The sequence below is a fragment of the Diadema setosum genome, chromosome 9, assembly GCF_964275005.1.
Source record: "Diadema setosum chromosome 9, eeDiaSeto1, whole genome shotgun sequence".
Taxonomy (NCBI): domain Eukaryota; kingdom Metazoa; phylum Echinodermata; class Echinoidea; order Diadematoida; family Diadematidae; genus Diadema; species Diadema setosum.
Genome location: NC_092693.1, coordinates 32,035,283 through 32,061,473, shown reverse-complemented (window position 1 = coordinate 32,061,473; position 26,191 = coordinate 32,035,283). Strand labels below are relative to the sequence as shown.

General features: G+C 38.1%; 1 protein-coding gene across 1 annotated transcript; it reads left to right on the top strand.

Moving 5' to 3' along the window:
* Nucleotides 1-8,323: 8,323 nt before the first annotated feature.
* Nucleotides 8,324-25,851, top strand: LOC140233314 (uncharacterized). Its single transcript, XM_072313425.1, has 22 exons — nucleotides 8,324-8,378; nucleotides 9,109-9,344; nucleotides 10,449-10,709; nucleotides 13,630-13,698; nucleotides 14,184-14,292; nucleotides 14,878-15,000; nucleotides 15,637-15,745; nucleotides 16,310-16,424; nucleotides 16,800-16,849; nucleotides 17,198-17,330; nucleotides 18,062-18,165; nucleotides 18,669-18,771; nucleotides 20,218-20,374; nucleotides 20,886-20,952; nucleotides 21,489-21,555; nucleotides 21,866-21,963; nucleotides 22,485-22,605; nucleotides 23,029-23,070; nucleotides 23,335-23,400; nucleotides 23,968-24,004; nucleotides 24,418-24,470; nucleotides 25,117-25,851. Exons 1-22 carry the CDS (start codon nucleotides 8,324-8,326, stop codon nucleotides 25,849-25,851), a joined length of 2,910 nt encoding a protein of 969 aa, XP_072169526.1.
* The last annotated feature ends 340 nt before the right edge of the window (nucleotides 25,852-26,191 follow it).

Sequence of the window (26,191 nt, the reverse complement as noted above, 5' to 3'; positions counted from 1 at the left end):
GAGGCGGGGGGGGGGGGGGAGGGGCTCATCCCACTAGACCGACACCCACAAGTCATACGGCCCACGAGTCATACAGCCCGTGAGCTCGACATGAGGCAAAAAAAAAAAAGGCCCATGAGTCCGACATCAGGTGGAATAGATCCTCGAGACCGACATTATTACAGGGCTTAATGTATCTATCTCGTGGGCCTTTTTTTTTTTTTTTGACATAGTGTCAAACTCGTGGGTCTTTGTTTGCTTAGTATCGGACTCGTGGGCCTTACTTACCTAGTGTCGAGCTCATGGGCTGTATGGCTCGTGGGCCGTATGACTCGTGCGCTGTATTACTCGTGTGTGTCGAACTCGTGACTCGGAGGCAGGTATGGTTGAGTTGTCTTGGGCATATCGTACTCAATAGCTTTCATCCACGAATTGCTCCTATTTCCATAATCTCCGTCCACAGGAGGCATGGCATCTTAAACATGAAGCTCGTGGTTTGACTAGACTGCGAGCGTCTTCGAACATGTGTTTTTTTTTTTTTTTTTTACACGACTCCCTCAGCCAGCATGACCTCCCATGACGATTGCGTCATACAATTTTGAATATTCGCCATAGAAGTATCAGTAAGAACACAACAAAATGCAGATATGTATCCAAACACATTAATGTTTCCCGGCACCATTTTTCTTCATTTTCGTTGTAAATTTCTTAACCCATTGTTTGCATTCAAGACACATTTCATGCACGGTTATCACGTGCGTATGGCATACTTGGCTTTCGTAAGCAGTGGGCTCAATTCTGGTTTCATCGATCTATTGTTTTACCGCTATTGTTTACACAGTTAATGTCGCAAGTTAGAGGGACTGGATCCTAGACTAATCTTCGTGACCGATACTCTACCTGGCGGAGATAGCACGAACCGGTTTCTGATTTCATGTCGGTTAGGTCGGATGTCCGAGGGCGACCCGAATAATCAATTACAATATTGGCCCCGTTCATATTATTACGCGCATGAGGTGCTGTCATTTTATGTCTACTGACGTGTGCCGAGCACTACAGAATACCTGTGCGGAGGATGTCGGTTCGAAATGAAGACGTGTTTACGATATGAAAAGCTCCCGCCGTAAACCCTACAGGAATGATTAAATCTACTGTTGATGAATTCTGCTCACACATTCCATAACAACAATACTTGGAACGACTGTAATGCTATACACAACGAACAGGCTACTGACAACAATGAAAACAGTAAAATGATACTGGCGATAGTGATAGTATAATCACTATTTGAAAATAAAAGAAGAAGACAATGATCATGATGATGATGATGATGATGATGATGAAGGTCATGGTCATGGTCATCATGATGATAATGGTGATGGTCATGATGATGATGATGATGATGATGATGATTACGATGATGGTGATGATGGTGATGATGTTGATGACGACGATGATGATTATGATGATGGTCATGATGACGGTGACGGTCATTATGATGATAATGGTGATGATGGTGATGGTCATGATGATGATGATGATGAAGATGGTTACTAATAATGATGATGGCGATGATGATGACAATGACGATGATTATGATGGTGATGGAGATGTTCATCGTAATGATGTTGATGGTGACGATGATGTTGGTGATGTTGTTGATGATGATGATGATGATGATGATGATGATGATGGAGATGGTCATGATGATGATAATGATCATGGTCATGATGATGGCGATGATAATGGCGATGATGGTGATGGTCATAATGGCGATGATGGTGGAGATGGTCATGATGATGATGATGACAATGATGATGAGGAGGAGGATGATGATGGTGATGATGATGATGATTATGATGGTGATGGTGTTGGTGATAATGATGATGCTGATGATGGCCAGTATGTTGATGATGATGATGATGATGATGATGATTGTTATGATGATGATGATTACGGTGAAGAAGAATGAGGAAAGAAAATATATATAGAAGAAAGAAAGCCAACATTTGCGATGTGACTTATACGACTCAGCACATGCTGTTTGTGCAATAAACTGTTCAGTTCAGCCAAAACAACTCTGGGGAAGTTCATTCAGACAGAAATCCAATGGTTACTGAGAAAAAAAAAAATGTTTAACATGTCATGCTAGGAGATAAGCAGTTATCATTGATCAACATCATCACTATTAATATCATCATCATGATAGACATCGTTCTTATCATTGATTGCATAGAATCGGTTGTCTTGACAGTTTGACACTCCCTTACTCATCATAATAGACATGTACATGGACGATGGATTAAATCATCACAAACTGCATGCATTTTAGAGTTGCTTCAATTAGGATCTTTAACAAACAAACAAAAAAAAAGAGTTGATGAAAGGCACAGAAAAAAACTAGGAAAAGAAAAGTGGCCATGAGCACCAGAGCTGAACGAAAGAGCCAAAGTTAATCTTTCCTTTGACAATGACTGGTAATAAAGATTACAAGGTCCCATGAGAGCCTTCACTTCGTAAGCACTGCAAAAATCTAGAACAGAAATTGCCTCGTTCAAGCTTAAATGGCAACGATAGCATTTTGGTACTGTAGGCCCCTACTTGATTTAGAATGATCCATCTGACTGGTCTGTATTGCTGATAAAGAGATTTGCTACCATCGAAGACAATTAGAAGAGTAGTCATTAAGAGCAGTCAAAAAAATGGGAGTAAATAGCAGGAATTGGTAGATTACACAGGGCTACACGTTGCATAAAGAAAAGGGTAATTAATTTCAAACGGGCAGTGCTGATGGCCGCTGTGGCATTATGTTATCAGTCCCATTGCCCATGTAAAAGTGATTTATGTATTCTGTGTATGTGCGTGCGTGCATGCGTGTTTATGTGGGTGTCTACTTGTGCGCATGCCTCAATATCTACGTACAGGACGATGAACAATTTCCATGTTACCAACACTAGTCTTGGTCAGTCTTTAGAGGGATTGCGCATTTCTCCTGCCATATATTGTTATCCGTCTCTAAGACATACAGGTCAACTCAACTCGAACAGTCTTTCTCACCTTATAATATTATTTTTTTTTAATCCATAGAGGGCGCCAAACCTAAAAAGCGGTGTCGTTTCGCCGGCTTCTCTGGACCGGATTATAATAATCATACAAATTCTATTTCAAACCATTTGTCGTTGATACAAATTCTTACAGTCTATTTGGGTATATATTCAAATTGCAACAGACTGTATGGGTCTATTTTAGATTTTTTTTTCCCTTTCGCTTTGGTGCATCTTGTCTAGTTTTGCTGAGTACAATGTACGTTTCTCCTTTTGTGAGTGCATGTGTCTGATGTGGGGGTTAAGGTTTGTTTTTGTTTTTATCAACGGACGATCCATACAACCATTTAGAATGTAATCGCAGAATATGTATATCATAATTATGTTTGTCGTGCTCCAGATACTTGGTATGGTAGAGGGTTTTTTTTTTTTCTTTCTTTCTTTCTTTCTTTCTTTTTTTTTTTTGGGGGGGGGGGGGTGGGCCGGGGTAGAAAGAAGCGTGGGCGTCAAATTCCTCTCCCACTGAAGTTTGATAATTTATGTGACACGTGAAGTATGAAAAACACGCCTATAAAGATATTTGTTATTCTCCTGGGTCCTATATGATGCTCGTTTACGATTGGAAAGTGGTCTTGAAAGAATTTTGTGGTATTTTTATCCCGTCTGCTTGAATTCATCATCGAGACAGGACCGACTCGTCAGGTCGACGATCACTTTGTGAGTTTGTTAAATTTTATTAGTCGTTTTAGCTGCATGGTAATCATCATATTCCAGCGAGTCATAGTAATTTTCTTTTTTCGTTTGTTTTTCAAGAATATCGGAATCACGTTGCCTGGCGAGCAGGTTACTCAAAATGTATTGTAATTCTAAATAATAATCGACCTAATGATCGATGTCATTTGGAGGAAATAGTTTTATCGACTAAATGCAACTGTGGCAGTTGAAATATAATTGAGAAAAAAATAATAGAAGACACGACGGCATGAAACAACATCTGTTTAACAACGTATAACATGATCCGTCAAGTGAAACTGGGTCAAAGATGTTACTATAGCGATGATGACTCAATGGCAATGACATACACGTATTGTTGTCGAAATTGAAAATCTAAACGACTATTTTTATACTACCTATAATTGCGATCATCAACAAATTTACTGTTTACATGTAAGCAACAACATCTGTGGAATATTTAAGCCTTTCCTGCCAAGAACGGTGGATATGTCTCCATTAGTTGATTCTTACTGTAATGAAAATATTGGATAAGATTACTTTAAATTTTTCACAAGACGAATCAGAGAAACTATCATTTTGAAGAAAAAAAAAGACAGGATGAAGTCATTTTCTGTCATTTCTGAATACAATCAATGTTTATTCATTTTCAGTCATTGTACACTAAAAATGAAAAGAAACGATACTGTATACTATTGATGTTAAAAGAAACATACATGACTAATCCCACAAAGTCATGCGGACTGTGCTTCGATGAGGAGTTTATTAAATTAGCAATGCGTATAGGAAAAGTGTGAGAATAGGCCTATTAAAAAGAACCGTAATATTGGCTGAAAATGAAGCTGGCACCATTGCAGTTTAAAAAACGTGGCATTTGCGCATGTCTCTCCTTGTTCAAGCCATATGAATGATGTTCTAAACGGGTCACACGGGAGAGTTTATATTGCATTGATTTCGCTTTTTGTGGCAGTATTGTGTAATAGAGAGATTTTCATTGTTGCCCTTCTCGAGATAATCTGCGTGTTTATACTTTGGATGAAATGTAACAGCGCCATCTTGTGGCATCTGCTTGGAGACGTTAACTGTACACTGCAGCTATTTGGAACTACCCAAAGTCATTGTTGACATAAATTTCGTTAGTATAGAGATCATGTTATTTGCTGATATTGCAGTATGTTTTAAATTACAAAGCTGTATAATAATGGAATCTCCGCTCTTATGCCACAAGCATTATACCAAAGGAAGGTATTGTTAAAAACAAGACGTACATCGAAAAAAAAAAGAATAAAACCATATATTTTGTTATGAATGGTCAAATGATGATTATGGCGCATGCATCAAAAATTGGTATTTGGCAAAACAGTTTGCCCCAAACCTGAGACAAAATTCAGTTCAAATTGATTGTGTCCTTATCGCTTGAGAATTGTTAATTTTTTTTTGTTTGTCAGTTTAAATGACGCAGGCAAGTAAAGATTACAAACAAGTATCATGCCCCGCACGATTCTTTTGCAAACCTTGAAGCCTAACTCGTCATTTCAGGCCATATAACATTAGAGGCCACCGCGCCAATAGTATTCTAATCACTTTTGCATTTCTGCGCATATCAGTATTACTAATATGAATATTGTTTTTTGTTTTTTTCTGTTGAAGTTGTCTTACTAAAAGACTAATGTCTATCAATAATTATTATGTTGTTGTTTTAATAGGTATGGGTGCCGCTCGGGCCAGCTTAGTTTCACATGTTGCCAGATAACCAATTTTGAAGGCATTGTAAGATTTAGTTAAAACTTCATGGATGCGTTGATGTACTATTACTGCATTTATTATTCTCTATATGTGATATAACTTATGTTCGTCGTAAATTCCCCTTTATTGCTTCACGCACTATAATGTGACCCATTATATTGCATGAAAATGTCGCAATGAGATGATATCTTTTTTTGTAAGCTTCGAAATTCTATAAGCTTATATGATTATTCAAAACCCATTCTATTCAATTTACATTTGGACTCAGACTGCTTTCGTCATTTTTGTTTTTGTTTTTGTTTTTGTTTTTTGCATTCCTAGGCATTTTCGTAGGTGAAACCATTTTGAGACTGATGATCGATTATTTCCTCCCATTAAATGTTCATTTGTGGACTCGTCTGAGTGTGACGTCAGAGGATTATAAGCTGAGAACATGGAGAATATTTAGTGAAGAGAATTTAAAGCATGTTAAGATTTCAGATAACTTTTTACCACTATAATTTGCATGATGACGGTAAACAGGATGGAACGTATCCTACACACATTAAAACAATGATTGTGAACGGGATTGCCATCAAAGCTCAGTATCATTATACATGACAGTCACTCGACTATTACATAAATGCTTTCTAATTTGCTTGTGAAAGAAGACATTCATTACGCATGCCCTAAGTAGAGACAGACAAATGAAATTATCCTCCTTTCGTCCTTGTTTCTTTCTTCCTCCACCCTGGCTCCTATTATCCCCCATCCTGGTTGACTGTGAATCCTGTATCGATCACAGGTTCTACGGGGGCCAGCCTCTTCGACTGCCCCCCTAACCGAACCCCAGCTCCCAACTGCCCAACGCACCGTTATCTATTTGTATCTGCGGGTAATCGATGACTCTTTTGTCACGCCATGTTAGATCTCTGGCCTTATCGATCGGAGCGAAAGAATCATCAAATAGCTGAGCAGTTGTGTCCTACTTTGAGTTGTGGCAACCAGGAGGAGACTTAGGCTTTGATTTCAGACCCTGTTGCTCATAGTCACTCTGAGATGATCGTTTTACTACCTCATGCCTCGCATTTTTAATATCATATTAGAACAGACTTGTTGCGCGCATATGTAATCATTTGTAAATTTAGTCACTTACTTTCCAGCACAAAATGTACAGCTGGCGTTTGACGCATTTCGAGCTTAGATCTGGGTGTCTGGAAAAATTGGGTCTATAATATCACTGTTTCAAGAAAGGAGACAGGGTCTTGATCGATACTGCCTTTGTCCCTGAGCGCGAATCGCGAACAAACGTGCCGGGAGGTAAGAGGGGGGCTAATGCTGTTTCTTTTTTGTTTCGTGAAAAAGAACGCTCAATAAATTTTTCGCGACGACATATGGGACAAAATGGCTGGAAAATATGGTGCGGCCATCTTTGGAGAAACCTGATGGGTAGAATTCTGACTTGATATTCCTGAAAAGGACCCGTATTTTGGAAATCGTAACTTTGGATTCAGTTGGAATAACTTTGCAGGAAAGGAAAGCTCCCCTCTCAACCGCCGAATGAGGAAATATCCGCGATCCAGCAAGGTGGGGGAATGATTTGTCCTTCAGCATGCCGACAACGCGACCTAGATAATGGCAAAACTCGCTGAGGTAATCACTGTTCTTATTCTCTTGTTTTCCAAACTCTAATTACATGCTTGCAACTAAGTATCTCCCCAGACATAAGGCATCAGACATTTTTTTTTTTTTTTGCTATATTCATCAGACTTCGGAGTTAACTTAACCATGAAAGAGCTCTCCTTTTCTTCTTTTTTTTTTTTTTTGAGAGGGGATGCTACTTAGGGATTTTAAAAATTACTCACTGTAGCCGAATCAGTAATCCCCCCCATATGCAAACTTTTTGTCAACATTTGGGACCTAAATTTGCTTTTCAAATAAAAGTGATAGACAATGCACAAAGAACGGTGTTCATTTCTATGAATGCTTACTTTATTATTTATTTATTTCGTCCGCTGATCAATTGAAAATACAAATTGTCAGTACTGGTATACGTACTTTACTGTCAGACATGTTGATTACTTGGAATGACTGCCTATGTATGACATGAGTAAACGAAGAAAAAGAAACTATATCAAAGTTTTCAGGTTTTTATCTTTTAGTAGATATGTTATTATTGTACTTCATTTTCAATGTGTTTTGCATTTGTTGGCTGTCTCTTCCCAGAAATACGATTTCATTTCAGTTATCCATGAAAATTTATCAAGATGTATTGCACACTAACACCATTTTAGCCATCATTCTGCCGTTGTAATATGTCCTTTTGACTTTGACTGCATGTAACCGTTATTTCTCTTCTGTAATCTGACATTCTGAGGTAATTTCGAAAAAAAAAAAAAAAAACCCGAGTTCATTAGCATTTCATTTCGCAGCAATGAAGTTCAGATGATATGGGTACTGTAATGATTCTTCGCAGGATTAACTGCATTATGATTCAAAGTGCTTTGATCTCTACCAAAAAAAAACAAAACAAAACAAATCAAAACACGCTCAAAAAAAGAAATAATCCTAGTGTCTCTCACAATGAACAGGGAGTCACATTTGGCAAGAAATTCAAAGGGAGATTTTCCCTTTCGGGCAAGTTAAGCTATATTCGGATACGGCATCTTCCAAATGAAATTTGGATGAAATGAGGTGGGATTTTAACGAAGGATAAACCTCCTACGAGTTAATGCATCTCCGGATTGTTAAGTGGAATTCACATTTGAAAGAACATTTTTCGTCGATTATACACTGATTTTGTTTACTTATTTGTTTTTGTAACTTATGTTGTTTTTCCAAAGATGTGGAACGTGCCTTTGGCCACCGTGTTGCTAGTGTGGGTCTACATCGGTCACGGTAAGTCCATACATGACAATTAATGCTTCATTTCCCTCATTCTCCCCACCCCCGTTTCCCCAAACTTATAATTTAATTTCATGTATTTCCAGTTCAAAAAAAAAAATGTAAAACACTCACAAACACAACGTAGGGTGCCTATTGTACAAACATAAAGTATTTCGAATACGTACATCAGCTCGTTAGTTGTTACATTATAACTCTGAACAAAGTCATATAGACTCAATTAACGTTGTATCAAATAACAGATATTCAATATTACGAGAATGATATTGAGACATCAAAAATGACCTGTTCCTAAATACATTTATTTCATTACATGGAATTCATTTTGCATGCATTAATTTGTGCCATATCAGCCAAGTTTCAGACAAAGCTCTGAATCTCATGCAGAAACTTAATTTTTTATGAAAGTTCACGTAGAACTACATCAGCATCGTTCCTTTATCACCACTGAATTTCATACCCTGAATAGAGCAAACACCAGTGAAACAAAACTAAACAAAACAAAAACTAGTGAGCCGGCATCTAACTAAGATTACACAAAATTAATGAACACTGATTTTATACATCAATGCTTTGACTTCTCGGAATGATCGTTTTGGATAAATCAAAGTTTCAGAACTAACAATAAAAAAAAATATCTAATAGATGCGACCATGTGACATACGTACATGCACATGATGGAAGAAACCTGTATATTGATATACAAATGTCATTTTCTTCACAGTGGGAGCCCAAAACACGACCGGCCTGACTCCGACCACTGAACAGCGCACGACGGGCACGACTGCCCCCTCGACTGCGAACCCAAACATTACGACCGCGGTCCCGACCACGCCCGAGCCAAACAGGGCCGAAATTCGATGGCTGGCTATCGTGGATGAACTGATGGCTGAAAAGTCGCAGAGCCTCAACGACACTTTCTTCGCCATCATGGAACAGTATCCAGATGTTCCTGGCCAGGTAGGTCCAAAGGACAGTTGGTCATTATAGATTTAATGTTTAATCTTGTTATACAAAATGCGGTGGTAAAATAGCACAACAATACAAACAACATCATCAACAACAATCTTGTCAATGTCTGTATTTTTTTATGTGCTGTTATATGTAGATATGCTTTTTCTCTCTATTTCTGATTTTTTCTCTCTTTTTTTCTTATGTTTAATCATTATTTTACGCTGAATTTACTGAATCTATTTTCTTTTTGTTCTGTTATATTGTATACATGCACGGACTTGCAGATTAACAGCCAATGGCTGAGCAAGGTTCCTTTTATTACCGTGTTGAAATAAAATGAAAATGAAATGAATGAAATGAACAAACATAAAACTGGTATAACATCCATAGATCGGATCCTTTATGTTGTAACGCGGAATGTGCTATATATTTCATCTATGATATATTTCATTTATGAATGCAATCTTTGATCATCTGTACTATTATTGGTACAAGGCATCTATGAGGTTGTTCGATAGTGGTTCCCGGGGGTGGGCCTATATACCCCTTGCAGATATATTCAGATATTGGTATAATGGGATGATTTCGTCATACCCACTAATCGGGGAGGTGGGGGGGGGGGGAGAGAAAGCTCGATACAGTGTATTGTCTTATTTGACATGACTAAGTTTTATGCGAATAATTTGAGAATGCTTTTTCTCTTTTTACAACTCGTTTAATCTCTGGTGATAAAATTGTTAGTTGAAATCATCACTTTGTGGTAAACATTTTTTTTTTCAATTCACCGCTCATAAATCACCAGGAAAGTGGTTCTATAGATCACAATGGCCCGAATTCACGAAGGTGGTACAAATAAAACCATGGTTTAAACCATGGACAAAAACCATGGAGCGCCAAGTGTTGCATGGAATATTTCGTTACGAAATCAGTCATTTTGTCGATTAAATTATTATTTTGTAACGAAATTACCATCTTCGCAACGAAATATTCCGTGCGACACTTGGCGTTCCATGGTTTTTGTCCATTGTTTAAACCATGGTTTCATTTGTATTTGTACCACCTTCATGAATTCGGGCCAATGTGTGTCTTTTGTTTTTATTCCCGTCAAAGGTCATTGAGAAAATTTATTTCAACGGCGACTTCATGACAAACTCGAGTTCTCGTCCCGACATGACGTCGGTAACTACCGACGAGCTGCTACAGATCTTGTCCGTCATCATCGATGTCCTCGATAACGAGGACGTCAACATGACGACCAGGGAAATACTGGTCACCGCTGCTTTCGTCCAGGACCTCACGGCCACTATCCTACTCGATATGTCGGGGAACGATCTCCTCGCTGACTACGGAGAGATTGATGGCGTGATGTCGGTAAGTTAACCCTCTGCGCACCACATTGATTTCTTGTTAATAGCTATGTGTGTGAAATTTGAGCACATTTGATTCACTGGCACATACAGGATTATTCAATTCAATTCAATTCAATTCAATAAAGGTTTTATTCAATCATGTATCGCAGCCAGTGGCTGAATTGCACATGTTTACAAAGATAAAAGATACAATCATGATTATTAATTCATATAAAACAACAAGAAAATTGAATCTCCTACAAAATACATTTAACTAAAACTGAAAATATTAACTTAAATTTAAACATTGAAAAGCTTAAAATATACAAAAAATAATTACTGAAATAATTATCACTATTAATGATAAACAATAAAAAAATAATATGAACATAATTCAATCATCAAATTACAAATTACTAATTACATTCCTATCTATATACTCCCTATATCAACAATTTAAAACTTAAAAAGGCGCTTATATAGCTGATGGCATAATTGCACATATTTCTATAATAAACATTAATATAATCACTATTGAAAAAGGCAATATCTAGTGTACTGCTCTTACTCACAAGTTTGGTATTCTCTCCCTCAACAACAACAACAAATCATAACGAGACATGAAAACTCGTCACATTGAGGACGAGTTAGGTGATACGCTTGTGGTCATCAGATGACAGTCATCTGTGATCGACAAAGAAAAGAATGTGATATAGGCACCTTGAAGTTATATTGAGCGTGCATGCGAAACCGTTTCGTAACCACTCGGCCACGGGTCATCCACGGAAATGGTAAGACAAAAAAAAAAACAACAACAATGTATAGATATAACAGGGGGAAAGTCAATGCCCACTCAACTAACGTGGCCTGGTGAACATCTATTGCATTGCTAGACGGAAAAGCGGCCTTGTAACGACTGAGGTCGCTATGCCATTTCTGGCAACTTGGGAAAAATACGTCCCGCAGACATAAAACCTATAATCGGCTGGTTTTGATACCTTGCCTTTAATCACAATTTTCAGTGTAATGACGTCATCAAATTACAAAACAATGACATCGTCTTGAAAGACAATTGTTCAAAGTACAACACCTCAGTCGTCGTCATTACATACTATGATCGGTTTGACAAAGTCAACCTGCAAAATGTTGCTGCAGTCGAAGCAATGTGGTCTCCAACACACAAAAAAGAGGGATATGGCGTGTGTGTGTGTCTCTGTGTGTGTATATGTGCGTTTATATACGAACGTGATTTCTACATGGACGAATATGTAATACAAAATTGAAGAAAAAAAAGTAAAATAAAAAAAAAATGTTTCGTGATCTTGTGGGGTTCGAACCCGCAATCTCACGTCTCTGAGACGGCGCCTTTAACCACTCGGCCATACGTCTCGACGAGAAAATATGGGGAACGTAAACTTATGTATGTGAAAGATACATGGGGAATCGTTTTGTCCACATTCCATTTTCATTTTCAGTTTTAAACTGCAAAATTGTCAATCTGATGAGGAGATTTCAAAGAATAAAATGCATGATTACTGCAGCTTATTGTCTCAGATACAACATATTAAAGTTTCAGAGGAAATGAAGCAAAATCAGCTGAGATAAAGGTGCCTAAACGTTGTTAAGTCAATTGATGCTTTAAAAAAAAATCACCTCCCATAGACAATACACGTAAACTTGTCCGATTTTGCGTCTTTACCTTTAATCACAATTTAAGGTATGATGACGTCATCAAATATCAAAAGCATGACATGGACTTAAAAGGCAAATGTTCAAAGTACAACATATCTGAATTTGGGATAATATTGAGCTTAAACAACAGAGATACGAGCAAATGAATGTCAGAAACAGTACCTTAAAAAAAATAATTCCACTTTTTTGATTTCAGATGACGATATGATGACGTCATATTGTAATTATGGAAATAATGATACTTGAAACGTTATTTTCAATTCATATGCTTTTGTAATATGCAATAAAAACATAGGGTCACCTGACGTTTTAAAGAGCTATGGCGAAATAAACAAAGACATGTTTTTTCACTATAATTGCACATAGATGCGCACGCGAAATTTCAACTTTGACGCCAGTGCATTGCTTTGTTATTTGTCAAAATCGATCAGAAATCAATGGATATTGTTACTCAAAGTATCAGGAATCCAGATCAGTCAAAAAATGTGCATTTTCATGTTACTGACGCGCTGTGCGCGCGAAAATGCGCGGACGGACGCGCACGCGCAAAATTGTTTGAAACGCTTAAAATTGTCTGAAACTTCGAGATTTCCCATTGGAAAGTTGTTTTGAGCCTTTTAAATGTTTGACGCGCGCTTACGCGTCCTAGATGACGTCCTAGGTAATTAGCATCAGAGAAAGAAAGATAGAGCGTGACCTGAACTTTATGTCCACAAAAACTGATACAGAAAGGACCTTTAGTTATGAAGTTATGATCGATCATGTAACATGGTCCGAAAATCACAAAATGGCGCCTAGATGACGTCATAGATACGTTACTGTCATGAAAACCTTATTGTGGCTAGATATTGTCATGAGACATGTTGACTGAAAATGTCATGTTACTCCGTAATGTCATTCTTGAGATATTGACGACACAAAATAGGCCAGAAAGAAAGAAGAATAAGAAAAAAGACAGATTTTGACAATCACAATAGGTGATACGCTAAAAGCGTATCACCTAATGATAGCGTTTTTCACAGCCTCTCTCAAATGACAATGTCGCATTCTTCTTTTTTTTTTATCGTACACAGAAATGTTTCGAGCATAGGCATCTTTGTACGTCAATAGAGTGTAAATTATACAGTAGTGTTTGATTGCTATATATATTTGCATACATTTGTAGTCATAACATAACCCGTTTCATGTTGTTTGGTATGTGATGTCATATTATTTCTTTTCTCTCTCTCTCTCTCTCTCTCTCTATTCAGTACATTATTGAAATCTGCGATATCCTGCTGGACGAAGAATATTTAGATCTGTGGCTCGATATTCAACGAGTATGTATACTTTTCTTTAAATTACATTTGGCATATGTATTATTTTTTTCATCATACATAAAATTATATATATATGATACATGTGTATGTACGAATAGTTTATGTGTTGTGTTTGTGTGTGTGTTTATATACGTGTCAATGTTGTTGAAGATATAGAATCGAGTGTCATTAGGTGTTTACTTTTCTAGTTTTATGATTAATCTATATTTTGAAAATAGTGGATGAGCAGACGGGACGAGAATATTATTTCAATCAACATTCAAGTATGAAGTCCCATTCAATGACATGCTTGGCTTACTAGACAATAGATTTTGTATAATACTTACTCACTATTGTCTCAACCGTCATGGCTTCAACTATTCACCTTTCAGATCTTCCCTCAGCATATTGTCATTGTGTAGTTGTTAGTATTACTGGTCGTTATCAAGGAAAATGGGGAAACGCGGACCTTCTCTTATTTGAATCACCCCCCCCCCCCCTCCCAGGCGTTTCCCGTCTACGCTTCGGTGATTGAGACTGTCGACGTAGCATCCTTGGCGATAGCAAACCTTTTATCGACCCCAGGAAGCCTGAAGTCTCATGTCAAGAATATCAGTAAGTATTTTTTTTTAATCTGATTATAAAGAAGGTTTTAAATCTGTTTGGCATTATAGTCACTGAAAAATGTATTACGACCCTTGTTTGTTTTCTCAAATTTTAAATCACAAGGCATTAAAAATGCATAGTTGTTCAAGTTGTGTAAATATCATATAACTCTGTTTTCAGTGTTTGTCTGGTTGTGATTTGGATAGGCTTTCACAAACATTATATATAAACAGGTGTTTTATGGCCTCTTTGACGAGCTCACGCCACTGAGCAAATGCTATCTAAAAGAAATTTTCATGACTACCTAGGTCAGATGGAAGAAAGCAGTGACAATAGTATAATGATAGTGAAGGTATGAGTAGTGATAGTAGTACTACTACTATTAGTAGTAGCATTGTCATTATCAGTATATTATTATCATGATAATAATAATAATAATAATAATAATAATTATTATTATTATTATTATTATTATTATTATTATTATTATTATTATCATCATCATCATCATCATCATCATAATTACTATCAGCAGTAGTAGTAGTAGTAGTGCCAATTCATCGCTATTTATCTTCTCATTCTCTATTCTCCCAGATTATGAAATGATCAAAGACACTTGGCAGAACATTACAGAGAAAGGGGAGTACATCTTTCAGATTGGCGAGGGAGAAGGTATCATCATCCCAGAGACTTACCTCGACACCATCGACTTCCAGAGTAAGTATTCGTCATCGGAGACATCGCCAGCATGTTTCATGAGCCGCTGTGCGTCTGTCTTAACATGATGTCTTTCTCCCGTTTGCCAGCATCGTCGCATGTCAGCGCAAATCTATTCGATGATGACGAGTGGTGACGGACAAATTTTAATGCCACCTGTTGCTGCTTCAGTCCCCCCCCCCCCCGTCTTTTGCTGTCTGCCAAAGTTGGGAAAAATATACATAATTCAATAATCAATAATATTTTATAAGGCGTTTGCCATATGCTGCCTATAAACCTTTACAATATCTTTCGCATAAGACATATCTTTATAATGTATTTGTTTTGAACTTAAATATATAAAGAGCGGGTTTAAAGTGTGATATGAGAGTTTAGATATTCAGTTACCTCGGTTACTGGCTACAAGGAACTCGAGCATTTTCTTATTTGCAAACATGCACATCTCTTTTTTTTTTTCTCAGTTCATTATGTTACTAGTATCTATCATTTTGGTTTTCAGTGGGACTGTGCTATGTCTTGAAAACCGCAATCAAACATTATGTTTCAAAATGTCAAAAATGTTACAAATAATGCATAAGTATATTGACACATCGTATACTCATCCATCTATCTATCTGTTATCTTTGCCTAAATTAGGTGATGACGTAGTTGGTCTGGCGGCCGTCCAGTACAAAGGGGTCAGTGACGTCATGGGCAGGAACTATACAAGGGCCTCGGTCACTGATTCCATCAGGGCTATGATGAGGTAAGGTGTCAAGTGCTTAATTGTGTGTGTGCGCGCCTGTCTGTCTGTCTGTCAGTCTCTCTGTATTTTTGTGTATGTGTATTTGTCTTTGTCTTTGTCTTTGACTGTGTCTGTGTCTGTGTCTGTGTCTGTGCCTGTGTCTTTGTCTGTGTCTGCGTCTGCGTCTGCGTCTGTGTCTGTGTCTGCGTCTGTGTCTGTGTCTGCATCTGCGTCTGCGTCTGTGTCTGTGTCTGCGTCTGCGCCTGCGTCTGCGTCTGCGTCTGCGTCTGCGTCTGCGTCTGTGTCTGTGTCTGTGTCTGTGTATATCTGTGTTTCGGAGTTTCATTCATTCGAGCCCTTGATAAGACTGCATCATACCATTAAAGTTATCGTCATTGTTTGTAGTTTGTTTTGAATGTTTGTTTTGATGTGGGTTTTTTTTTTTCCTTAGAGAATGTATGACACTACGAAATTCACTATAGATTGTTTCATTTCAAGGTAGACGTTTGTAGATATCAAAAAGCGAACATGACATTCAAACACGAGTTAACCCAAACATCACATGTATTTTGCCCTTTTCCACAGTGATTACCGACCTCGTGTGTTGGCCAATGACGTCATATCTTTAACCGCCATTCGGGTGCCAGACTTCAGTGGGACCAGTGTACCGGTCTTCTATAAATTCAATAATCTTGAGAAGGTTTGTATGTGTTGTCGATCAATTAGTGGCATGATGACAGTGTCCCTTTGGCACAACCGTGATCTTTCAAATCATAATTTGTCATTGATGTTACAATGACTTTGTTACATTACGATTGACCTATCTGAATATTGCATATCATAGGAAGATGTGCTATTACAGAGTCTATGGATATGATGAGTTAATTGTTATAGTTGTTATAGTTGTTATAGTTTAATCTAGTTGAGTGTAAAAATCAAATAATAATTCTATCATCATACACATACATATTTTGTATCTTAATCAAATAATGCAATACGTTTAGGTATGCTCTCATCATCTCGATAAAAAAAGATAGAATAAAAAAGTTTTGCTTTTGTTTGCGTTTTTCTGCAGAAAGCGAGACACCACGATGTCGTATGCGTCTTCTGGAACTTCGATAAATAGTAAGTTTCTGACCATTTCATTTTATGCTATGATTTGTTTCTACTCTTATCAAGCTTGTATGAAAAAAAATATATAAATATTTTCACAGAAGAATGACTCTTTATTCGATGTTATTGTTCAATGATGAAAATAATGATAATGGTTGCTATCATTATCACTATTATCATAATAATCATCAATATCACCATTATTAGCTTTCAAACAATGATGATGATAATAACTACTATCCCTCTATTTTAGCTATCATTGTATTCTGCCATTCGCTTCTATAATGAGAAAGCGCTCCACAATGTGTGGTTCGACTGGCTAATGTTTCTCGCCTGGTTTTGTCTTCTTTTCTTTTTCAGCACGGAAGATGGGGGCGTTTGGGATGATGAGGGTTGCTACTATGTCGCCTCCGGATCGGACGCGTGGTCCTCACAGTGTATGTGTAACCACACCACCAACTTTGGCCTGCTATTCCTCGAACACGATCCAGAGGTAACTATGGGTTCAATTTGAACAGATATCGTCTCTGCCTTGAGTATGCGTTACTGTAATGAAGAAACGAGTTCATGTAATTTTGGCCCGAATTCACGAACATGACGAAGGTGCTACAATCATCTTTATGGTTTAAACCATGGACAAAGACCATGGGGCGCCAAGTGTCGCACGGAATATTTGAAATCAGTCATTTCGTCGATGAAATGACCATTTCGTTACAAAATAATCATTTCGTCGACGAAATGACTGATTTTGTAACGAAATATTCCATGCGACACTTGGCGCCCCATGGTCTTTGTGCATGGTTTAAACCATGAAGATGATTGTACCCCCTTCATGAATTAGGGGCTATGTGTCTGGGGCCTGTATGAAGCGCGATTTGTTATATGAATTACATTCTTGCGTCAGAGAATTGTTGTTTTCACTTTAAAATTAAAAAAAGACAAATCTGGACCCCGTTTCATAAACGATGCTATAGGATGTCAACTCTTGCTGGAATAGCAACTTCACGTAGCAACATCCAATCAGGGAGCTGGATTCTTGTCATTACCATGACAATTGCCATTCCAGCAAGATTTGCTATCATAGCAACTTTTTATGAAATGGGTTCCAAAATTTGCCTTCTAGAAACATGGAGCCCTACTGAAAATGAAATAGAAACTGTCCAATTTGAACATGACTGTTGAATTTTAAAGCCGTTAATGTTTCTATTTCTTCGTTTTTTTCAGTTCATTGACTGGCATTTCATCATCCAGACATGGCTGTGGTCGATAGGTGCTGGTGTATCCGTACTACCGCTCTTTCCTTTCTTCTTCTACCTCATCTACCTTACGTAAGTTTGCATCTCATTATTTTCATAACTGTTGCTGTTGTTTGTGCCTATCGATTTTGTTTACCTTCCTTATTTCTTTTGAATTATGAATTGGACATTAATTGGAAATCTATTTGTATTTATCATTGTTTAGTATCATTATCACTCTATTATTGTTTTTTTATAGTTCATCACATTTACTGCATAATGATAAAGAGATATCGTATAAAGTTATGCTCGCGTATTTAGTCAATAAAGACACTATTGTCAGTCCTTTTAAATCCTAGCATGCTAAAAAAGACAACCTTTATTTGAAAAGAAGGTAATGATTACCTATGACAGAATCTATCCGCCGTATAACCATTCTTTACTTCCCTACAGTTTGTATTTTTTTTTTCGACAAACATTCTTGCTTTTAGTGTTGTGTTCAGGCGTCATGCAGGTCTTATAGCTTGATCTATAATTATTATTCTACTTTTTTCCTTTAAAAATTTATCTTTGTCTCATTTTTGTGTTTGTAACAGGACAATAAATTCCAAGCGACGCTCTGCACAGATCAACTTCGTGTTCAGCCTTATCATGATGCTTCTCATATTGGCAACAAATGAAGTCGGCAAGTGGAAAAACGTAAGTACAATAAACGACCCAAAATTTCCACATATTTGGAACATGATTACTCTGATCAAAATAAATCGATATGTATGAAGCATGAATGATAACATTTCACCATATCCTAGAATTTTATCATTGTGAAAGTTTTGAGCCATTTATTTCAGCTCTTTTACCATTGTTTACGGCAAAGCCCTTGTCATGCTTCTGGCAGAAACTATCATGACTATTGAAATTCTCACGGTTGACTTAGGGATATGAAGACAAGAACAATATCCGTACCTTGTTGTGGAGAATTGTAAATAGTGCCATACAACGTTTTGATTTGATCACCAACACACTTAAAAAAATATATATATTTAATTCGGCTGACAAAAAAAAAAATAGAATGTGAATATACAAATGATGCACAGGATAGAGTGCGTGAGTGGAGATGTATAGCGCACTCGAGAGTATTTACAATTGTGAAACATGCACGAGGCGAAGCCGAGTGCATGTTGCACTATATTGTAAATACCCGAGAGTGAGCTGCATCTCCACTAACGCCACGAAATAATCCTGTGCATCATTTGTTTTATAAAATGGGTCGAAAACTAACAGCATTTTTCACGTACCTTTGTGAATCAAGATGTCCGAAGATGTTCGTCCCAAACATTTACGCACGTCGCACTCGGAAATCCCGCACATAAGTACTGTACGTATAAGAGTATACCTACGCCACACATGTTATGCACAAGAAAGGCCGGCCGGCAGCCCGAACTAGAAGTTGTTACAGGATTGACAGCGCGTATAGTAGCGCGCGACGCACTTGTAACAACTGATTGAGTGCGCACTGCTAGTGTAAGCATTGTGACGTCAGGTCGCATGCATGTTAGTGAGAAATTAATACAAGCACACGTGACTCATTTCAACGCTTCCAATTGGCTACATTCTTGAACCCATTTTATAAAGAAAGTTATCAAATGCCAGCTGTAAAGATGAGAGGAAATAATTAGTTCACTGTCTTTTTGCAAATGAAAACTATTCATTCATATTTAGGTTTATTCGTTTGTTCCTCTTGAAGCTTCCATTACATGTTTTTTTCCTCTAAAATGTGTTTGTGATAAATCACTGCTAGTGTGTAGCTACGCTATAATAATAATAGTAATAATAATAATAATAATAATAATAATAATAATAATAATAAGGTCTTATTTACCCAGGATAGCCTCTTTAGGGTTGCCACTGCTCTACCAGAGGGCCCTGCTATTATTATTACCATAGCGTTGCCAGGTACCCATTTATACACCTGGGTCGAGAGGGACATAGTGGGTAAAAACATCTTGTCCAAGGACGTAAGCACTGGGCGGGATTCGAACTCGGGTCCTCCGAACAGGAGTCGGAAGTCTTATCCACTTCATGCCGCAGCGCCCCCGCTATGATTTTGTCACTGCGTTCTCTTGTCATCCGAATTCAACTTTACAGAGTGCGTACGTGTGTATGGGCTTTGGGATCGGGATGCACCTGTTTACCGTGTCGACGTTCAGCTGGCTCTTCGTGATCAGCATACTCCTCTTTACCAGGGTGACGGAGCTCACCGACAAGGAAGCGTCACACTGGTTCTGCGTCCTCATTGGCTGGGGTGAGTCACGTGTTCGGAGGTGAAATGTAGCAGTGACGTCCGTTATATGCAACGCCTTCTTGCCTCTTGTTTTAAAGGAGGATTTTTGATGACTAGCTTTTTATAATCTATCAATTAGACACAATCACATGACTCAAGACTTCTAGAAATCACTAGTGGTATCAAACAATTTGGTAAATAATGTTGAAGGTAATAAAATCATGTCTTGGGTGCCCCTCCCCAAGAACATTTTAGAGTTCAGCAATGGCACATTCTATGATGGTATGCAACGTTGCCGAAATGAAAATAATGTTCGTTACAAGGTAATGATAAACATTGTAGTAATCCTGTCAGATGAGGAAAAAAAAGAAGAAAACTTTGTCAACGTCCTGGAGGAGCTACTAGCTTCACAATGCATGACGTCTTACGATTCGTAGCGAAGTGAATAGCGTTGATTTCAATGTATTCTTCTCTTTAAGTATCATTCAACTTAAGCATGATTTGTGTCGGGTTTCTTTCCTTGTTATTCCAGGCTTACCTTTCGTGACTGTTGGAGTGTCAGCAGGCATGATGTACACTGAATACGGAATAGGGCCTAGGTGAGCTACGTCTTGTATTCATTTATGCAGACTGATGTTGTATTTCAGATATTTTGATTATTCTCACAATACCAAATGAAATCCCCCCCCAAAAAAAAAAAAAAACAACCTTGATATCTCATGTTGGTATCATGACCATTACTGATAAATGATGTAACTATTGTCAGTTCAAGTTGCTGTTGACCCTTTTTGTGAACAAGGTCTTTATTGTTGTTTGTTCTTGACGAATTCAATGTAGTCCGTGCCTTCGTGCTTACAAGTTCTAGTCAAAGATACACAATGTTAAGTTTATCATGTTCATCGATTCAACCACTCTTGATACAGGCTGCATTTGCGTTTGTTTGCTTGCTTTTTATCCTATTTCGTGCGTCTCAGCCTCGTACATCCAACAAGAACGTTGCAACAAAATACGACAATCAATTATATGTATAATATATATATGTAATATAATATGAAAGTCAAAATAAATTTATTTCATACCATGACGTCTTATAACAAAGGCACCCGTACTTGTTCTCCTTTTCTCTCGACAACAGGTGCTGGTTTAATGATGCCAGTAACATCAAACTGGCATTTTTGGTTCCCGTTGCAGTCTTTGGCGTGGTAAGTATAATTACATATTGTAAAATCAAAATGTCATAAATCAGATTTCTGTTCCATGCGTTCTGACATTGCATACCCCGAGGAAAATTTAGTCAAGAGTCAATGACAGTTGATAATACATGTCATTACCTGTGTCCACTTGAATATTTAATGAGAGTTTTAATTACAATAAGGCAGGGTAAACTTCTCAACCGACACATTTTCCCATCGTACTCTCGTATACGGAATTAATTCTCCTAGTTTAACTACTACAGTTGCTAAACTCTTCAAACTTTTTTTTATTGAAGAACTTTTTGTTTTCTCCCTACAGTTTACAATCTTACTTCTGCTGGCATCCATCCGAGCCATTTTGCAGTCGGGGAAGGTCATCCTCTTCGAGCGAGAAAAGGAGGAACTCCTTAAATTGAGGTGATACTCCACTCCTTATTTCTGTTCAGAACTTCAGTCAACACTATAGATTGTCAAGATCAGCTAACTGGAATGATATGTAGGCCTAGTATGTAGATGAAATCATAACATTTTCCCTTTTCAATATTGAAGAGGAAACTTTACCACGTATCTCTCTCTCGCTCTGAAGAGAAGAGCTTAATGATATCATTATTTGCTCTCCCACACACTCTGTGGTCTGAAAACCAGCGGTCTGACGTTAATTTCTATTACCATGGAAACATACCAGAGAGTGCAGATGGTCTCATCAAATTGAGTAAATGTCTTCCGTTTTCCTGTCTTAGCTCACCTTTAATGCAATTCGAGATGTAGGACCTAACCAGGAATATACGAATATATTAGGTGCATCCCGTTCCGCTATACAGGTTGACTGACTGCTGTTGACTACTGAAGATGTTGATGCATTGAATTTGTGCTATTTTCCAAGCTGTATTTCTCGCTATTTATGTTTGGTTGTTGTTGTTGGTGTTGTTTTAATGTAGGACAACATGTCTCTGCTTCCTGATCATGTCGCCCGAGTTGATACTCTTCTACTTCTGTGGCCAGTTCTCATTCGTCAACCCCATGATAGGTTACGCCTTCGGAGCACTCATGCCTTTCCAGGTGAATAATACTCTGACTCTTAGGCATACTTCTCACTTCCACATTGCAGCTTTTTTTTTTTCAAGTGATATCAAAATGTAGCGAATTGAAAACGGAAATAGCAATAGCAATAAAAATAACGAACGTCTAAAATGATAATGATGCTACAAAATAATATGACAGCTGGAGTAAATGTATTCAATTATATTTATCAATAATGGTTCGATTATGTCAACACTGTTATCATTCACACATCTATCTAGTTGTTTCAAGGATAGAGAAGGCACAGTGATAAGGTTAGTACAGGAATGAGTGTAGTATTTCGTTCTTAAAGAAAAGGTTTTCTTTTTCGTTTGATACAAGGATTCTAGTTGACACTATAATACAATAAAGTTCTTTACAATACATTTCTTTTAACATGCTTTTTGACCAAATCTTTTGCAGGGTATCATAGTCGTCGTGCTGGAGATGCGCTTGAACAAAGAGGTGAGTGTGTTTTACAAGATGTTATTACATACCAACATGTTCACTGACAGAAACGGGTAGCATCGCTATTCCAGAAAATGTGCAAGAACTCATAAAATCACCATTATGGCTAGTAAACAATACGATCTTTCATTAGACAACGAAGTACTACGTGAAATATAGCTCTTCGGTGTATGAATAGACCAGAATATACACACAAAAGTAAAGTCTTCGTTAGCTGTTAACATGTGCTATTAACTCTGTTGGTCCTTCCTTCTCCCGCAGTTACCGGAAGCATTGAAGCTGAAGAAGAACCCACCAAAGGAATTAAAGGACGAATACGACATTTGGGTGAGCACTGACAAATTGATAGTGTTTGGTTAGATGAGTTGATGTGTAGGGGAGAAAAGGAAGTTGTTATCGATGCCCTAAGGAACGCTAAGACGGGGTTTACAAATAGAAAAAAAAAGATGAGGAAAAAACAAAAAACAAAGGGAGAGGGAGAGTGAAAGTGTGTGTGCTTATTGGATGTGTCTTGGTAAGGTGGTAAAGGAGAAATCAGAAATATTTAACGTTGCAATGATGCATAAACACGAAAATTACCTTTGCAATCTTATCTTTACTTCATTCAATTATGTTCTTATCAAACACTTTCAGATATTGTCTGTCCTCGTAGAAATCCATAAATTTTTACTTTTTTCTTGCATTGATGTGTGGATTCGATTTCAGAGCACCCTCTCTGTGCAAAGACACCTTTACATCGAATAATAAAAATGCTCTGTCACACTGTACACGGGAGCACACCATAACAACATTGATGTTATTTATGCTATTGGTCTCAACGCCTACATTTTAGTTGAAACATACGACTAAGTTTTAGTTAAACTCAAAATACTTTCTTTTACAACTTATTTCCAGGCTGACGAGCTGGACGAAGCAGTGAGAGCCGATTCATGTAAGTAACTTTGTTTTGATCCATTGTTCATGTACACGATGTAAGAAAGGGATGATAGAAACAAATCAACATGGAAATACATTGTACTGACAACGTTATCTCTAATGTTTTCCTCGTTGTTGTTGGTATGTCCAGCCGTCTATGTCAGTCTTTTAAAATTTTCAGAGTAGACGCTATTTAGTCGTTGTGCCAATTCTAAAGTTTGCGCAATGTGTAATCTTTCGAAAAAGGAGTCGGTGAACTTTAAAATTATATGTTGCATCTTAGCAGCAATATCGAAAGATTTCCACAGCTGATACAATTATAGTTTTAGTTTCATTGTGTGAGAAAAAAGACAGTGCTCATAATTATGTTTCTCGATGCCATTTCCCGATACGACAACAATTTCTTCTTCCTTTTATCTTATTCTACAGCCCTAGCCAAGGAGCAAGAATACTTTGGAAACGAAAGGGTGAAATCGAGACAGGTGAGAACAAAAATGTCAATACATTTACCCTTTTTCTGAATGCCAGAGCGTCGGGCAGTGCGTACACAGAAGGAATTAATGTAATAGAGCATGTAACTTTGTGGTTTATGCAGAGAAAATTTGTACCTGACGTTTGCCTGAGGTACTTCCTTGTCCTTGCTGCATGCGCTTGTCAGTATGTAGGTCGTTTAGTCCACACTCTTTATTTCACTAATAAGGTAAAGGCATAAAATCGATCTCACCAAAAACAAACAAAAAGAAACGACTCTTTAAATGTCTTCCTATGTTTTGTTAGTTTTACAGTTTTAAAGGAGGTATTTTCCAATTCATTACACAAAACATAAACACTTTGGACATAAGGATACATCACTATACTTGAAGTATTCAGTCTATAATACCACTTTTAATTTCAACTTGCTATTTTGTCTAAACGGATTCGAAGGTCTCAGCAGACTTAAAAGGAAAAATTTTAGCTTTAATGACATAAACATTACTCATGAGACGTTCTCTCACAAAGTGTAATAGAGTGTTATTTCTCAGTTTAATGAAGACAGGCATCGTTCTTACTCGCATTGTAATCGTCACACATGAAGATTATTTCTCCGTTCATGTTTAGACTATATCCATTTCTTCGTCTCCCTTTCAGTCTATGCTGTCCATGCGAGGTATCAAGTTGGCCAGAGCCGCGCACGCCTCCAATATGATCGGCTCCAGGCCCCAGATGGTCGGAGGGACGGGCTCCAAAAATACGAAGAAAACGAAGAAAAAGAAGAAGAAGAAGTCCAAGATGATTTTAGACCAGGAGGCCCGGCAGCAGGCTGATGGCGAGAGTCGTGGTCGCAATTCCACCGAACCGACGGGACCGCCGGGCAAGCCCAAAGTAGGTTTTATTCATACGGACTACTCGGAGCTCGATCCCCCTTACGGGAAGAAGAGCACTGCCGAGGATATCGCCGCCAATTTACCCAAGAGTCCACCGCCGAGGACGCCGGGAAGGAGGACGCCCAGCGGGAAGGGTCCGCGGAGGAAGACGCCGACGCAGCCCAGTCCGCTACCTCGCAGTCCCTCACTGCCCGGCGCGCCGGACGACCCCGAGGAGACGTTCGAGAATTTCCTCGCGCCGCCGCCGCGCACGAAGGGCGACGGCGCAAGCCCGCTCGGAGAGCGCAACTCGCCCGAGGGCGCGGACAATAAAGGCTACGAGGATGATGAATACTATGACGAGAACGGCGAGTACTACGATGACGAAGAGTACTATGGGGACGACTACGGAGAAGGAGAGTACGATGAAAATGGCGAGTACTATGATGATTACGGAGACTACGACGATTACGGCGATTATGAATACGATGAAGAATACGACGAAAACGCAGAATATTGATTGGTTCCGAACTGTGCGGGTAACCTTTTGCTGGTGAACACTATAGCGTGTTATGAACTGACCCATTATATTTTCACGAGTTCACTGCGATTAAGAATGAAAGCAGAATTGCCGTTACATATAAGATATTTTCAGTGTGAAACACTTGTAATGTGAAACGGCAGGCTAATATCACTGGAATATACATGCTGTAAGGTTCATGGACGATTCTGATTTACCAAAGTACATGGTGTAAGCAAAAAAATGTCAATATTTGGCTGGTTGCTACTTGAAGTATTCTGCGATTGATTGTCAAATCTGTAAGCACACTGTCACTTGTGCAATACACACTTCTGATCTT

Bases quoted from the DNA above. Each gene is read 5' to 3' on its own strand.
- LOC140233314 (XM_072313425.1), top strand. From the start codon at position 8,324: ATGTGGAACGTGCCTTTGGCCACCGTGTTGCTAGTGTGGGTCTACATC. The intron at 15,746-16,309 runs GTAAGGTGTCAA...CCTTTTCCACAG, and splicing joins TCCATCAGGGCTATGATGAG to TGATTACCGACCTCGTGTGT. The intron at 23,071-23,334 runs GTGAGTGTGTTT...CTTCTCCCGCAG, and splicing joins AGATGCGCTTGAACAAAGAG to TTACCGGAAGCATTGAAGCT.